Below are 15,901 nucleotides of genomic sequence, written 5' to 3'. Positions count from 1 at the left end.
CGTCATAAAATTATTCGACTTTCGTTCTGCGCCTTTGGAATGAAAAATTTCAACGTAATAAAAAAGATAATAGATGAGAAAAAGGTAATATATATGTGTGGCTTTAAGAAGAGACAAAAGGCAGTGGTTTAAGTTTGTGTTGGCAAAATGGCTGGGAAAGCAGGAAAGAAACAAGCTAGCTCAAATTCAAAAATAATTCAGGGCTTATACAAGCAAGTTTCCTTGTTTTTAGGGATGGCTATCGTGCGTCTATTAATTTCCCGTAAGGCTACAATTGGCCAATGGATTAAGCTGGTGGCTTTGAACGTTCCTATGTTTGTTGCCATATATATCATTGTGATATCTGGTAAACCCAAATATGATGGTAACCGCGTAGTAAAACAAGGTATAGACTTGAACGATGATACAAATTTAATATCATATTTTTTTGATCTAATCTATCTATCACTATTTGGTAACATTGGAATTATAGCTTTCAGGACATTCAAATTTTGGTGGTGTTTATTATTGTGTCCTATCTACGCTGGTTATAAGTTATACGGCCTTAAAAACGTGTTCATGCCTGGCGCTCAACAAACTCAGGCAGATAATCGCTCAAAAACCGCTAATGAAGGGCAATCTAAATCCAAAAGACAGATGAAAAGAGAGAAGAGAGGTGACGGAGACTCTAAAATCAAGTATAAATATCGTTAAACGAAGATTTTCATGCGTTTTTGATATTTTTGCTTTCTATAGAGAGACGTATATACAAAATAATATTTAGATATACTTAAAATGAGCATGTTTTGTTACACAGGTATCTTCCAAAACACTGCCATGACGAGATTCTTATAGCCGTTCCATAGACGGGCACAGTATGGGGGCAAAGTACGGCTGACATATGCATCCAACCTAAGAACATACTGTTTAAATATCTGTCTCATAGATTCACTTTGTAAGTACCTTAATTTGAAAAACCATACATACGTTAACCCCGCCAACGTCGTGCCCACTACCTCAAACGACACGCTTGCTCTTCTTGCCAATAACAGGAACAAATTGAAGGGCACTAGGAAGAGGCCCACACGTAATCCGCAGATAATTTCAAATACCTGGGCCATTTGTAAGAAAAATCCATTGTAGTTTTGGATGAATACTGTAATTTTAGAGTTCAACAAATTTTTTAAATTAAGTGGTATCAAGGGCAAAAATGGCAAAAGGTTTTCCTTGAAGTAGTTTAGGAAGTGAAAGATTGAAAAGATAACGGGGCTGTATAACGAGCCACTGATTATGATGTTGAACTGTGATAAAATAAAAAGTATGAATAACATGGCAAAATACTGCAAATTATCCAATTTCTTGATCTCTTGTCGCAAAAGCGTAAAATTGAACTTCAACTGGTCACTTTTGAAAAACTGGTAAAGCACAATGGCATATGTGATGGATATGTAGAATAATGATCTCCTATAGCATGACAATTGGTTTTGTTTGGACGTGATTGAAAGATGAAATTGTATAAAGTTAAAGATTGTTAAAAAATGGCCTATGAACCAATAAAACTGGGGTTGTTTTATTCTTGATTTAATGATGGTGCCAAATGGCGCCATGGGACGATTCCTGGGAACTGTCATACTTGTTTTATACTACCTTTTCTTTCCAATTATTCAAAATCAGTCTTCTTTGTTCGTGGCCCCTTCTTTATTTCTGATTCGAAATCGAATTTTCAACTCTCTTATTAGTATTTTTTTCGGTGTGGATGAGAAGAAGAAAAAAATTTTTCTAAATTTTTCGAGAAAGAACAATCGAAAGAGAGCAGTAAATCACCATAAAGCTTGTTAATTCTTGACATAAAGACGGTAAAAGAAGCGCATATTTTCCAACGGAATCGAGTAGTCAATTTTGGGGTCCATTCTGTACCAAATACTGTCGTTCTCCGATACTAGTGACCATGGACCCGTCGTTCTTTTATCCTTTCTGTTTCCTATTAAGATAGTATCGATAAGAAATTGAATTGGGAACTTCTTGTTGTTGATAGTAATGTGGGAATAGCTTCCTGCACTTTCCAGTATGAGAAGATGACAACCGGGGGCACAGTTCTCGTTTAGCCGTTGTAGGAATTTAATACTTTCCACTTTTTTCTGTGTAAATAATTCATTTGTAGTAAAAAGCAGAGTTATCAGGTCGAGACTTTGGTATGTCTTGATATCCTGTGGTTCTGTCATTTGTAGGCAGTCTTTATGGGTATAGTTAACGTTGAATGATTCTGCTTCTGAACCATCGTATAGCCATTTCGATTTTATTGTTGCCGTTAGCCTTTCAACAACTGTGGACCAATCAGCGATGTCTACTAGTTCTATGTTTAAAGCTCTTGGTTTTCTGTTTACTTCATTGTCTATTTTCAAAGCAGAGGCAAATTTAGAGGAGAAATCTCTAGATAAAGTGAATATGCTTGCTAATGCAACTAGCTCGCCACCAGCACCACCACCAATACATAGCACGTTTGAGTCCTTATCAGCAATTTCGCATCTGATAATCTTCAGAAGCTCAGGGAAATGTGCAAATACTGAAGCGTAACCTGTTGCCCTGGACGGTGACCAACGACAGCAATACGCTATTCTTTTCGATACGCTATTGAAAGCAGCATTATAATCTCTGTTATAAAGGTCAGATTTGACCACCTGTATTTGCTCAATTAATGGCGACTCTTCATCGTCTTGATCTTTCGGATATAGCTCTTCTAAGAATGTTATTTTAAAAAGATCGATTATTTCCTGTGGTGACAGCGTAGATTCATTGTGAACGGGCAATTGGGCGACTCTTTTGGGATTCATATTGATTGGGAACTTTGGACGAGTAACGATTCTGTACAAAAGTTTAGATATATATTTAAAAAATGCTTAATAAATTAAAAGGAAAACGCAGCTCATAAGCAATGTCTGTATAAAACGTGCAAAAAGAGACCCTGAGATGAGATGCATTTAAATTCAAAAAAAAAAAAAAAAAAAAAAAAAAAGAATGCAGAAAGGACTCACTGAATTTCTTTCTTTTAGACTTCGAATCACATTCACTAAATATATTTATTAGGTTTAGAAGATTTTAATTATACAAAAATTATGCTCTATTTAAAATAATATTAATGAATCTATTCTTCGTCTTCTTCTTCGTCTTCTTCTGGAGTGACTTGGTAGAAGGCCAATCTGTATTCGTTGGTCTTGGTAGAGACAAATCTGATCCAGTCTCTCAATTGGTTCTTCTTCAAGTACTTCTTTGTTAAGTACTTCAAATACTTACCAGAGAACTTGGCGGTGGAAACAACAGTAACAACGGTACCATCTTCAGTGACAGTGACAGCGTTACCCAAGTTACCAATAGCACCGTCGACCTTGATGTGGTCGATCAAGTACTTAGCGTAGGAAGCTGGGTCGAAGACACCGTTTTCAGTTGGAGAAGAGACATCGACGGTAAAGGTCTTGGCAATCTTTTGCTTTCTGGAAGTCTATACCAAAAAATTTAAAGTTTGAAAATTAATAAAAATTTCCAGAATAGTACTGTTAGTAAAAAACGAATATTCCATGATTTTTTTTCATCCCGAGACCACAAAGTTGCCTACTGCTATTAACAATCACATATGAGAACCTCAAACAAAAAGAACATTCAGAAACGGACAAAAAGAAGGTAAGGGAGTCGATATAGGGTTCAATGTTCAAGTCAGTGAATTTTTAAAATACAGAAAAGCAACTAAACACATAGACGCTTCTTCATTTCTTACAATTTACTTTTTTTTATTTTTTTGGTTGTACTTTCTTTCCTTGTTACTCGCGTGCAATCGATCATTACAATAACAGTAAAACATAGACTTCGTAATCGGGTGCGGATTCCATTAATGTATCATACGTTTGGGGCCATTGTTTCTTAATCTGTTGTTTTGGTTATTTTTAATTTGATATTAGTAAAGAAAAGGTAAAGTCGTATATCTCAATTATCAAAGTTCATATGGTATGTAGCTGAATAATAGTTTGAAATTTTTTGGAAATCTCTCGGCAAAATTGTGCGTGGCAGTCTGAGGATTTCTTCAAAAGAAACGCGCAGAGAGGAGGGAAGAGAAAAAGCAAGCATAAATGTATGGATGTATATCTTAAATGTACTGATGTTCTGCAAAAAAAGCTGTCTCCGAAGGTTAAGTAAATGCATTTACTCAGAAAGGGCAGTAATATTTACACAGAACATAGTAAACTTTAGTGTATTTCTATATATAGATATATATATATATACCTATCTATCTATATATGTTTTATAAAATCAGTGAAATTTTTTTAGAACATTACATTATAGGAAGACTTCGGCATTAACCTCTACGAAGGATGCAGCGAATGGAACGTCGAAATTCATCATGACTTCAGGATGCAAGACACCCAAGTGACCAATTTGCTTTGGCTCAGCACCTTCTTTGGATCTGAACATAACCTTGGCGCCTCTACCTGGGAAGTAGGTTTTCACAGAATCGTCTTCTTCAATCCAGTAGCCTCTGCCAGAAGCGGCAGCACCGTAGTCAGCAATCCACTCTGTTCTAAAAGTTTGCATGATTTTACCCAATAATCCTTGAATAATTTCAAATCCAGAATTTTTACCTACGTAAATTGCAGCCCAGTGACGTTCATTGTAAGCCTTCCTTTCTAGTTTTTCGTCTTTGAAGACAACATCACCAGTTTCAAAGACTTTTATTGGTAAGGAATGCTTTCTGTTTTCCTTGACAGTTTTCAGAATACCTGGCAATAAAGTGGTTCTAACAACTTGGTATTCCAAAGTTTTTGGGTTGGCCAATTTGACAGCTAAATCATTGTTGTCAGATTGTCTTAAAAATTTAAAGTTTTCATCGTGTGAACATAAGGTCAATGGTAGAACTTCGACCCATGTGGCTTGAGAGGATGCAATTCTGAAAATGTCAGAAACCTTGTTGATTGGTAATGGTTTCGCGATGAAGTTGGCGTTGGACAGTTTTTCACCCTTTGGCAAATTGTTGAAACCATAACCGACAGCGGCATCTTCCATTATATCACAGGCGTGTAAAATGTCTGGTCTAGTTACCGGAATGTCAACGTGTAAGATGTCCTTGTCCTCCTTTGCTTGAACGGCGTGTAACGACATCTTCTTTAAACAATGAGCGATTTCATCGGCGGATTGATCTAGGCCAAGACAGGAGTTGATGTACTTAATGGAGACATCCATAATTCTATTGTTGAAGTTTGGCGCCAAGCGCGATTGCCCGTTGTGTTCAGAGACAATTTCTACAGGTTCGACTGTGAATGGTTCGTCACAATAACGTGAAAACATCGTAGTTAATATATTCAAAACAATTTCAGCTTTCGTCTTATCGGTTGCGGTAATATCAATCAAAATGTTGCGGGTGTCCACAGAGATCTTTGAATGTTCACTATTGATCAATGGTGGCAAGGAGCAAACACGGTCTTTGCTGTCCATAATGACTGGGAAGACTGGGGAATCCTCAATAATGTGAACGTATTTTCCTATGTTGTTTTTCTGTTCTGGAGATTTATAAAACTCGATCAATTTGTCACCGGTAAACTCCTGGGCTTGATTCAATGGTACGAACTTGATGTCCTTTGGTGGTAGGGCTCTGTAATGGAATGGACCTTCAATGGAATCCAAATCATGAGTACCCATGGCAACCAAACTTCTGTTTCTACAAAGATTGGCATGTAGTTTATCTTGCAAGGCAATAAAAGAAGCGTACGATTTTTCATTAAGCTTGATATTTCTCAACACGGCAGCCGTAGCAAAAGGTCTAATTTGTTCCGTTGATTTGTCAATGATCAATTTAGTGGATGGCTTACTTAGTTTATAGTCAGGTCTTTCTTTACGTTCCAAGTATTCGTTCAATGACTGCGAAATACCTTCGATACAAAGTAAATCGTAACGGTTGGCACTAATGTCAAGCTTCAATTCCGGCTCTTCCCCAGTTTTCAAGGCCTCTTCTGTGGTATCCTCGTCCATTTCCATACCGAATTCAAAACATAATTCGTCGAACTCTTGGGAGGTGTAGTTTTTGCCTAGAAGATCAAATAATTGCTGCTTGTTCACGGAGACGGTAGGCATGCTGGCTCGGTGTTATTGATGTGTGGTATGCTATTCTGCCCTGTTCTTAGAACCTTTGACTAACTCCAGGCTTTCGAGAAATCCATTGAAAATTTTTCATTTCCTTCAATTTTCCTTTCTTTTTTAGTGCTGATTTTAAACAAATCGGTCACCTCGTGTGTTGTGATAAAGAACCAAGAAGATGTACTTTTATACAAGGGTTGTAGTCATCTGGGACAATCTTACAGGCCCAGCTCCAATAACAGCCACCGAATAAATGCACATGCATACAATTCGAGCCTTATATATACTCGCACTCCTTTGGGGTGTTTCTTTTTCCCTTTCGAAGTTGGGCACTCAAGAACTAATAAAAAATCAGTGTGAACTTTTCAATTTGCAAAGAAAATAGAAAAAAAGAAAAGGAACTTTCACAAATAAATAGAAGAGATCAAGATGAAGTGGTTACTGTTTCCGGCAAGAACCATAGCACGCACCCGACCCGGCCTCCTTCTGCTGTACAAAAGATCCATTTCACAGTACTTACGACCTCGAACCATTGAAAACCTGCAATCAATGGCACAAACACCCGAACCTAAAACCAAGCTGTTTAAACCCCTGGTCTGGATCGACTGCGAGATGACTGGCCTGGACCACGTAAATGACAGAATTATCGAGATCTGTTGCATCATCACCGATGGACATCTGACGCCCGTCAAAGCGGCCGATGGCCAAGGGGAGTCGCACTATGAGAGCGTCATTCACTATGGTCCCGAGGTGATGAACAAAATGAACCAGTGGTGTATCGAGCACCATGGCGACAGTGGTCTCACAGCCAAGGTCTTGGCAAGTGACAAGACCTTGGCCCAGGTAGAAGACGAGCTGCTCGAGTACATCCAGCGTTACATTCCAGATAAAAACGTCGGCGTCCTGGCAGGCAACAGTGTGCATATGGACCGTTTGTTCATGGTCCGCGAGTTTCCCAAGGTCATCGATCATCTCTTTTACAGAATAATTGACGTCAGCAGCATCATGGAAGTTGCCCGTAGACACAATCCCGCTCTACAAGCACGTAATCCAAAGAAAGAAGCTGCCCACACTGCTTACAGTGACATCAAAGAGAGCATAGCCCAATTGCAATGGTATATGGACAACTACTTGAAGCCACCACAGGAGACAGAGTCGGTCGAGTCAATCGGGCCTGAGCAGCCGGAGTCACCATCTTCATCTACCTCATCTTTGAAAAGACAACGCACCGATTTTTAATGTGAAAAAAAAAAAAAGAAAAAGGAAGTGAAATTTTTCACAATATTTCACACACGAAACATGACTCCTGGTCCAAAATGACCCTTTCAGGTTGCTTTGGCCATAAAGGTTTGACTCTATCTCTTGAGTTTCTCGTTTCTCGCTTGTGTCGTTTTTACTCTGTATAATTTTTAAATTCATAATCATCTTAGACCAACCATGAGTCTTCTTCAACTTGTTTTATATATAATGCAGAGCTTGCTTCCCTTACTTTACGTTTCAGTCATCTTTCCTTTTTGTAGTAACTCCTACGAAAGATACTACCCCATAGCAAACCACAACAGCTTAGACTGAACACTTCTTACCATGCCCTACACTCTATCCGACGCTCATCACAAGTTGATCACCTCTCATTTGGTCGACACCGACCCTGAAGTCGACTCTATCATCAAGGATGAAATTGAAAGACAAAAGCACTCCATCGATTTGATTGCTTCTGAAAACTTCACCTCCACCTCTGTTTTCGACGCCCTTGGAACTCCATTATCCAACAAATACTCTGAAGGTTATCCAGGTGCCCGTTACTACGGTGGTAACGAACACATTGACAGAATGGAAATTCTATGTCAACAAAGAGCTTTGAAAGCCTTCCACGTTACTCCTGACAAATGGGGTGTTAACGTCCAAACTCTATCTGGCTCTCCTGCTAATTTGCAAGTTTACCAAGCTATTATGAAGCCTCATGAAAGATTGATGGGTCTATACTTGCCAGATGGTGGCCATTTGTCTCACGGTTACGCTACTGAAAACAGAAAAATTTCTGCTGTTTCCACATACTTTGAATCTTTCCCATACAGAGTTAACCCAGAAACCGGTATTATCGACTACGATACCTTAGAAAAGAACGCCATTCTATATAGACCAAAGGTTCTTGTGGCTGGTACTTCAGCTTACTGTCGTTTAATTGACTACAAGAGAATGAGAGAAATTGCTGACAAATGTGGTGCCTACTTGATGGTGGACATGGCCCATATTTCCGGTTTGATCGCCGCAGGTGTCATCCCATCTCCTTTCGAATACGCTGATATCGTTACCACCACTACTCATAAGTCTTTGAGAGGTCCTCGTGGTGCTATGATTTTCTTCAGAAGAGGTGTGAGATCTATCAACCCTAAGACTGGTAAAGAAGTTCTATACGATTTGGAAAACCCAATTAACTTTTCTGTTTTCCCAGGTCACCAAGGTGGTCCACACAATCATACAATTGCTGCTTTGGCTACTGCTTTGAAGCAAGCTGCTACCCCAGAATTCAAAGAATACCAAACTCAAGTCTTGAAGAATGCCAAGGCTTTGGAAAGCGAATTCAAGAACTTGGGCTACAGATTAGTTTCCAACGGTACCGACTCTCACATGGTTTTAGTATCCTTGAGAGAAAAGGGTGTTGATGGTGCTCGTGTCGAATACATTTGTGAAAAGATTAACATTGCTTTGAACAAAAACTCTATTCCAGGTGATAAATCAGCTTTGGTTCCAGGTGGTGTCCGTATTGGGGCTCCAGCCATGACCACCAGAGGAATGGGTGAAGAAGATTTCCACAGAATTGTTCAATACATTAACAAGGCTGTCGAATTCGCTCAACAAGTTCAACAAAGTTTGCCAAAGGATGCTTGTAGATTAAAGGACTTTAAAGCCAAGGTTGACGAAGGCTCTGATGTTTTGACCACTTGGAAAAAGGAAATTTACGACTGGGCTGGCGAATACCCATTGGCTGTGTGAAATAATCATCACAACAAAACTTAATTCCAAAAATAAACATTACTGTATAAGTATTCATTTTCTCCTCTTCTCATTATGTATATATGTACGTGTATGTATGTATGTGCGTACGATATTTCTAACGTTAACTTCATTTCTTTTTGATTATATGGCCTCCTTGAGTTAGGATAAATTTGTCTAGGCAAACCTCATCACCATCGCTAAATAATAGCAAGTAATATTTCAATGTTCTGGAGAACCAATAGCTAGGTAAATAACTGTTCACCTTTTCGCCGTTTTCGTAAAATTCCTTCACTTGCCATAATCCTTTGGCACCACTGTTTAGCTTCATCAATTCTTGTATTAAAATTCCAAATGACTGCTTACCCATGCTTCTCCATTTTTGTTCTCCGCTAATTCTGTACATATAGAATATAGATTCGATCAGATTCGAATCCAGTAATCTTCTGGATTCCACTTTGTTTACCCAAAACGGCCAGTCCGGATGGTTTTTCCACTGAGAATCCACAATATCGTCTGTTGTAACGTGCGGTTTGATATTCTTACCAAGCGTAAAAACCCTACGTATCTGTGTTATTTCGCCGCCGTCTATTGCAGTAACGGATTTCGCGTTTTCAACCGTATCATCTTTAGTGTTTTGAGTCTCTGTTACCCCATTTCTGACTATTAAATTTCTCTTAGCTTTCTCACCACTCCCACCTCTACCATAATTCGAAACTTTGATCCCGACAACCTGGTCATTTTCAAAGGTCTCATATTCGCCGTTGACAATCATTCGCGATTTAGCTTCACCGTCAAACTCACAATTCTCATTAGTCCCATCAGCGCATGGATCCAATTCAAATCTTTGAGGGATCAGCCCGTCGAACTCCTTCATTAGCGCAAAACAACTTTGTGTTATTATTTCGCTCATTTCCAATAATGACGATGGTAAAATGTACTTGCTGTTGGTTCCGCCGTGGTGGGGAATACGTGAACTTAAACCTAGAATGCCGCCGAGTCTGCATGAGTTTGATGACACATCGTAAGATCTTCTTATGGTGACATCTAACTCGTTAGTTGCGGGCATGAATTGAGATTTTGTTAAAATGGAATTTAGAAATTTCACCCTTTTGTTTCCCGATTGCTTGGGGAACATCGGTTGAAACGTCATAAATTTGAAAATGTGACTGATAAAATTTGTAAAAAACATTTGCGAGTCTATTACTGATTTATCGCTTAGGATGTTTTTTGTCGAATCCTTTTTAGTACCGTCTTTAAAGTTTCTTTTCTCAATTATTTTGCCACCAGCTTCTGCATCTGAGTTGATATTGGGATCGCTCGTGGCAGCATTAGTATTTATGCTTGAACCATCTAGGATATCGTAAGAGGATTGGAAAAGATCATTAATTTTGAATAGATTCTCCAAAATTGGCACCGTTTTTTCATTAATTCCATAAGCCTGGTATTGAGATTGTGTCTGAAGGTTGTTCTCATTTATCGGAGGCTTTAAGAATTTCCCTAACTGCTGACAGTGCACGAACTTGAAATTTTCATTAATACTTTTCATGATGCTGGATCCCTTTATGTGTGCACCATTTTCAATTTCCTCTTGAGTTAATAACTGGCAACCAGAAGCATCAACAACGTCAGGTAACATAAAATCCACGTCAAATTCGTTATACGATTGACGTATAGTGGTGAAAACTCTTTCTACAGCGTCAAAATACTTACTCAAGCGGGTTAACTGTGACAACCTAATAAAAGCGAGTGACATAGTGGTCAATTGACCTGATGGAGCAGTACGGTCTGGAAATCTGTTTCTCAGATCAGATTTCCAAAAATATTTCAAAATGGGGATTCTATTAGGGGTATCAAACGATCTTAATATGAAATCGGCAACTTGTTTTGCTTTGTTAAGTAATCTTTTATCCATTGATAATTCGTAAGCAGAAAGTAACCCTTCTAGGACACGAGTAGTGATGTCAGGGATATCAATTATTTCCATTGCTGACGGGGGTACTCGAAAGTCAAAATCTTCTATTATATTAACGGAATCTTGGAAAAGTTTCGTTTCACCGCATAGATACAACGTATCTAAAGAATCAGTTAGTTCTATGGGCCAAGTGGATTCCCTTCTTAGGTTACTTTTTAGAAGCAACTGTTCTTGGTCCCATGATTTCATGAAGATGTCCTTTATCTGTTTTATCATGTCACTATCTGGAGGTAATTGCATTGTCGGCTGTATTTTATGAATGTCATTCTGGCTTATAGGAGCTAGAGAAGGTGATGAGTATTCAAACAAGACGGGATACTTTTCCTTATATGTCAACAGAGACGAAATTGGCAAATTCGAACCAATCTGGTCAGACGATTCCCTTAAGAGCAAGGGGAAGTACTTGTTTTTTTCTCTTAACGTAGCTGGATCTGACAAATCCACAACGACATTGCTGTTTTCCTTGTCAGTGGCTATTCGATCAGAACTGACTGAATATGGGTCTGGAGAATCCAGCTTCGAAGAGTCCTCTATGTTGTGCTCATAATTGTTTATAGACGGTAATGAATCGTTTAAAGCATACGAATTCAAGATGTCGATTTCATTCTGGAACGTATAATAAAATAATAGCGATATGGTAATGAAAAGTAAGAGAACCGATCGTACTCTTCTGAAAAGAGAGTATACTAATCGTGCTATGGACATAAGGTTATGCTTATAGGGTAATGGTGCTTTTTCTAATACTATTTGCGTTTCTCTTGAATTTTGAACATTTCGAAGCTTTCAGCTTCCCTTTTGCCTGTGCTCAAATTTTCCAACTCTTCGATTCTCTATTTTTTTTTTCACTAGATTAGGAAAAAGAGCCATTAAATGGGCGCAAAAAATCTAATATACGAACAGCGCAGATTGCAAATAAATGAGATGTACATCATAATGATATGCGTACCTTAAAACGTGTATGTGTGTATATAAATATTTAAATGTTATTCGTTGTGTGAAAGTTCTTGAACGTGAAAGAAAAAAAAAAAAGATTTATGAGACAAACAAAAAAAAACTGTGTTCAGTTATTTTTCTTGGTATTTGGATCGTTTTCGTAAACTCTGTCATTATCATCACCTTCGACCTCCTTGATGAAATGTTCGACTTCCTTAACTTGGGCATCCCAGGTCTCCTTAGAGTCTCTTAATTTAGGATCAAACAATGAGTCATCGGGTCTACGGTAAGAGCCACCTAGTCTATCCCATAGTGTGGTGAACTGACCGTAGTTGTAGTTGAAGTACAAATGGTGGACCGTGTGGCACGCAGTACCGTTCACGGCAGGATTGTTTGATAGGTATTGACCATCATGGATCATGACAGTCCAGAAGTTAACAAAAGTGAACAGAATCAAATAAGAAACCTTGTGTAATGGTAGAATCAATGGGTAAATGTGGTACGAAATGGATTGCAAAAACCCGTCTACAGGATGGAAAGAATGGGATGCGAAAGGTGTGCAGACCAACCACTTGTGATGAGGCTTGTGCAGAGCACGGTACACTCTTGGCCAATGCAACCATCTGTGGGCTAAGTAGACACCACAATCCGTGAAAAAGATGAAAGTAAAGTACTCGATAATGAGCTTCCTTACTCCGTGGTTTTCATAGTCGATTTTCATGTAAAGTTTGGAGTGACCGTTCAATTCCATGACAAACCATGGAGCTGTCAACATTGACATCCATGGGATAGCACTGACAGCCAACTTGATTTCCATTGCCATTTGATTCTTCAAGTAACGAGGATGGTTGAAGATCGACTTGTCGAAGACAAAGACGTAGCTGAGACTAGCCGTGAATAAGTAAAGCAGTAAACCAAAGATCGTAACAATAACCCATAGTGAGAGAAATTCTCTCAAGATGCTGGAACGGGGCAAAAGCGATGCAAAAGACGTCGTTGTCATATCAAACAGGAATGGAACCTGCCCGTAGAACTTCCTACATTCTTTGACAGCATTCTTGGAGTTCAAAGTCTCCTGCAAAATCGTAGAATTGCTGAACCCACCGTTCAAACCTAACAAATTCTGCCATTTGGCAGGAATATTGGCTGCCAGCGTAGTGGGCAGAACTTTAGCGTACAAGTCGTCAAAGACATAATGGTCAGCGACTTCCAAGACCAAATCCATATCTTAAATCTAGACGAATATTTTTATATTATTTTTTTGTAAATGCAATAAACTGACCTCTTGTGCAGTCAGTTCAAACAACCAGACAAGATGCAATGAATGAACTAATTGATAAGAAAAGATAGAAATGCTCGTCTAATATATACCGCGATGTTGCTTTCGACCGTTACATAATAGCAGCAACAACAATACCCGATCGCTGCTGAACCTTTGGTTTCAATGCACCTGCTGTTCTTCTTCACCTTCTATTGTGCCACTTATACGAGCCTGCGTTTTCGTTTATCGCAGCCATCGGCCTCGTATACACCCGGGTTGCCCTGGGCCGCAACTAAACGACCGAAATAACGCCCGGGAGTTTTCGGGTGGTCTGCCCCGGGCGCCGATGCCGGTCGTTTAGCTCGCAATGCGTCGTGCCACACGGCGACGATGCAAGGGACAACGCGTCGTAACTTGCGATGCCCGACAATCGCAATAAAAAAAGCGTCGTTTCGCGGTTTTTTCGTTTTAGTTTTTCAGGTTTTCTTCTTTTGGCTAAGGAATGAAAAATGGTGGTAGTACCCTAAGCTATTTTGATTCATGCCCCAAGACATATGTCACTCTGTACGTAGAGATGCCAAGAAACCCTTTCAGGAACAATTACGGCATAATAGACACATCATTTATTATAGCGTAGTGCGTTTCAAGTGCCAGGCTACAAAAGGCTGTAGCGGTAACTGTAGCATACTAAAGGCTCAGTTTTTTTTTTTCTTCTTTTACGAAATGGACGAGGTTGACGATATTTTAATTAACAACCAGGTGGTGGATGATGAGGAGGATGACGAAGAGATGCTGAGTGGGCTGGAAAACGACTCCAAGCAGGACCTCGAGAGGAATGATGACGGTGGTGAGGATGAAGAGGATGATGATGATGATGACGATGATGATGATGATGAAGACGACGAACAGGAAGAGGAAGATGGTGAGGATGATGCCGCAAAAGCGGATAAAACTGCTACGCCGATGAATGACCAGCAAGCAGACCAAAAACCTACCGCTGGCGACAGCGTTGATTCTGTTACTAAGATTGGATCCGAGGATGTGAAATTGATTGACGTTGATGGAGGAGTGGGGTCACGGGAGGCTTCTTCCTCTACACACGAAGGCTCCACTAATGGAGAGGTTTATGAGTACTATAAGCACATGTTGCACGCTGCGCAGATCGCGGATTCGTACAATATCTACCCCACGGCAGCCATACCCATTCAGACGCACGTCAATGCTCTGGCCGTGTCCAGGGGTCTTAAGTACCTGTTTCTGGGAGGTAGCGACGGATATATCAGGAAGTACGACTTGCTGAATACCCTTGAGGGGAAACTGTCTCTAACGATCCTGCAGAAACATTCGTTGGCTGAGTCTATTCAGAATGCGGGTATCTTGCAGTCGTACTGGGAAAACGAGATCCCGCAGAAAAGATCAGAAATGAAACTTTCCGCCAATAAAACGGATTACGAGCCTAAAGTAAGTCCCGTTCACTCTCTAGAGGTCCAGAGCGAGTGCCTCTTTATACTTAGCGGGTTACAGAATGGTGGGATTACCATGCAGGGTGTTCGCTACATGGAGGGAAGCATTGCGCACTATTTCAAGGGCAGGAATGGACACAATCAAATTGTCAATATATTAAGGTTAAACGGTCAAGAGGACAGGTTTCTGAGTGGTTCCTGGGACAAACGTCTTTTGGAATGGGACTTGCAAACGGGTGACATAGTTAATGAATTTAAAAAATCGAGATCTGAATTGTCATCCTTGGAAATGCGCCCGCTTTATTCCTCTGTGGATGTGTCCAGTAACGTTAATAGCGGTAAAGAGAATGGAAATGTAGATGATGACATGGACTCTCTGTTTGGCGACGAAGACGAAGATGAAAAGCAAGATGTTGGCAAGGAACCCGTTGATACGGGTGATAGTTCTCGTGGTGAAGAAAACAAAGAACAGATATCCCAAGAATCTTTGAATATAGTCTATGACGAATCTGTTTTTATGACCTCGGGATTGAATGGTTCCATGTATATTTGGGATCGACGCATGACGCAGTCGCCAGCGTTGTCTCTGGAAAGAGGTCCGGGCGTCCCACCGTGGTGTCTGTCCGCATGTTGGAGTGTAGATGGTGATCATGTGTATGCAGGGAGAAGAAATGCTTGTGTGGAACAGTTTGACTTGAAAATGCCCTCGAAACCTATCCATAATTTGAAATTACCGTCCATTTCAGGACCTGTTTCCTGCGTTAAAGCCATGCCTAATAACAAACATTTACTGTGTGCATCGAGGGATAATATCAGATTGTACAACGTCGAAGTTGCAGTGGCTGTTTCGAATCCGACTACAAAGAGTTCTAAAGTGCCGTTCCTCATCGTTCCGGGCCATCATGGTGGTATCATATCGAATTTATACCTCGACCCAACTTCAAGATTTATAATAAGTACAAGTGGCAATAGAGGCTGGCAGGGAAATTCCACGGACACGACCCTTATTTACGATGTAGACTTAGAATAGCGAGTTGTAATAATAATCATAATCATAATCATAAAACACCCTAAGAGCCGAATTTTTTTTTTTTTTTTTTTTTTTTCGATGTTGCTAGTCATTCCATTTTGTGTCAGTAATTCAGGGTCCGGGAAAAAAAAGGTAGAATATACTATCGA

The 15,901-nt window shown here is 39.7% G+C and overlaps 10 protein-coding genes across 10 annotated transcripts; 4 read left to right on the top strand and 6 right to left on the bottom strand.

Moving 5' to 3' along the window:
- Nucleotides 1-147: 147 nt before the first annotated feature.
- Nucleotides 148-693, top strand: SND2 (Snd2p; the record flags this gene model as incomplete). Its single annotated transcript, XM_033911950.1, has 1 exon — nucleotides 148-693. The coding sequence occupies one exon, from the start codon at nucleotides 148-150 to the stop codon at nucleotides 691-693; it is 546 nt and encodes a 181-aa protein (XP_033767841.1).
- Nucleotides 694-788: 95 nt separating this feature from the next.
- Nucleotides 789-1,610, bottom strand: PER33 (Per33p; the record flags this gene model as incomplete). The annotated part of the gene is made up of 1 exon (XM_033911949.1): nucleotides 789-1,610. One exon carries the CDS (start codon nucleotides 1,608-1,610, stop codon nucleotides 789-791), a length of 822 nt encoding a protein of 273 aa, XP_033767840.1.
- A 204-nt stretch (nucleotides 1,611-1,814) lies between these two features.
- Nucleotides 1,815-2,810, bottom strand: BMT6 (25S rRNA (uracil2843-N3)-methyltransferase; the record flags this gene model as incomplete). The annotated part of the gene is made up of 1 exon (XM_033911948.1): nucleotides 1,815-2,810. One exon carries the CDS (start codon nucleotides 2,808-2,810, stop codon nucleotides 1,815-1,817), a length of 996 nt encoding a protein of 331 aa, XP_033767839.1.
- Nucleotides 2,811-3,121: 311 nt separating this feature from the next.
- RPL22A (60S ribosomal protein eL22) lies at nucleotides 3,122-3,885 on the bottom strand (the record flags this gene model as incomplete). Its single annotated transcript, XM_033911947.1, has 2 exons — nucleotides 3,122-3,475; nucleotides 3,874-3,885. The coding sequence occupies 2 exons, from the start codon at nucleotides 3,883-3,885 to the stop codon at nucleotides 3,122-3,124; spliced, it is 366 nt and encodes a 121-aa protein (XP_033767838.1).
- A 420-nt stretch (nucleotides 3,886-4,305) lies between these two features.
- Nucleotides 4,306-6,093, bottom strand: FRS1 (phenylalanine--tRNA ligase subunit beta; the record flags this gene model as incomplete). The annotated part of the gene is made up of 1 exon (XM_033911946.1): nucleotides 4,306-6,093. One exon carries the CDS (start codon nucleotides 6,091-6,093, stop codon nucleotides 4,306-4,308), a length of 1,788 nt encoding a protein of 595 aa, XP_033767837.1.
- A 432-nt stretch (nucleotides 6,094-6,525) lies between these two features.
- On the top strand, nucleotides 6,526-7,335 carry REX2 (Rex2p; the record flags this gene model as incomplete). The annotated part of the gene is made up of 1 exon (XM_033911945.1): nucleotides 6,526-7,335. The coding sequence occupies one exon, from the start codon at nucleotides 6,526-6,528 to the stop codon at nucleotides 7,333-7,335; it is 810 nt and encodes a 269-aa protein (XP_033767836.1).
- A 345-nt stretch (nucleotides 7,336-7,680) lies between these two features.
- On the top strand, nucleotides 7,681-9,090 carry SHM2 (glycine hydroxymethyltransferase SHM2; the record flags this gene model as incomplete). Its single annotated transcript, XM_033911944.1, has 1 exon — nucleotides 7,681-9,090. The coding sequence occupies one exon, from the start codon at nucleotides 7,681-7,683 to the stop codon at nucleotides 9,088-9,090; it is 1,410 nt and encodes a 469-aa protein (XP_033767835.1).
- Nucleotides 9,091-9,220: 130 nt separating this feature from the next.
- Nucleotides 9,221-11,770, bottom strand: MNL2 (putative mannosidase MNL2; the record flags this gene model as incomplete). Its single annotated transcript, XM_033911943.1, has 1 exon — nucleotides 9,221-11,770. The coding sequence occupies one exon, from the start codon at nucleotides 11,768-11,770 to the stop codon at nucleotides 9,221-9,223; it is 2,550 nt and encodes an 849-aa protein (XP_033767834.1).
- Nucleotides 11,771-12,125: 355 nt separating this feature from the next.
- ERG3 (C-5 sterol desaturase) lies at nucleotides 12,126-13,223 on the bottom strand (the record flags this gene model as incomplete). The annotated part of the gene is made up of 1 exon (XM_033911942.1): nucleotides 12,126-13,223. The coding sequence occupies one exon, from the start codon at nucleotides 13,221-13,223 to the stop codon at nucleotides 12,126-12,128; it is 1,098 nt and encodes a 365-aa protein (XP_033767833.1).
- Nucleotides 13,224-13,982: 759 nt separating this feature from the next.
- Nucleotides 13,983-15,752, top strand: SPT8 (SAGA complex subunit SPT8; the record flags this gene model as incomplete). Its single annotated transcript, XM_033911941.1, has 1 exon — nucleotides 13,983-15,752. One exon carries the CDS (start codon nucleotides 13,983-13,985, stop codon nucleotides 15,750-15,752), a length of 1,770 nt encoding a protein of 589 aa, XP_033767832.1.
- Nucleotides 15,753-15,901: the final 149 nt, after the last annotated feature.

This window comes from Saccharomyces paradoxus, assembly GCF_002079055.1.
Source record: "Saccharomyces paradoxus strain CBS432 chromosome XII sequence".
NCBI lineage: Eukaryota > Fungi > Ascomycota > Saccharomycetes > Saccharomycetales > Saccharomycetaceae > Saccharomyces > Saccharomyces paradoxus.
Note: the sequence above shows the minus strand (reverse complement) of the source record. Positions and strands in the feature narration are given on the sequence as shown.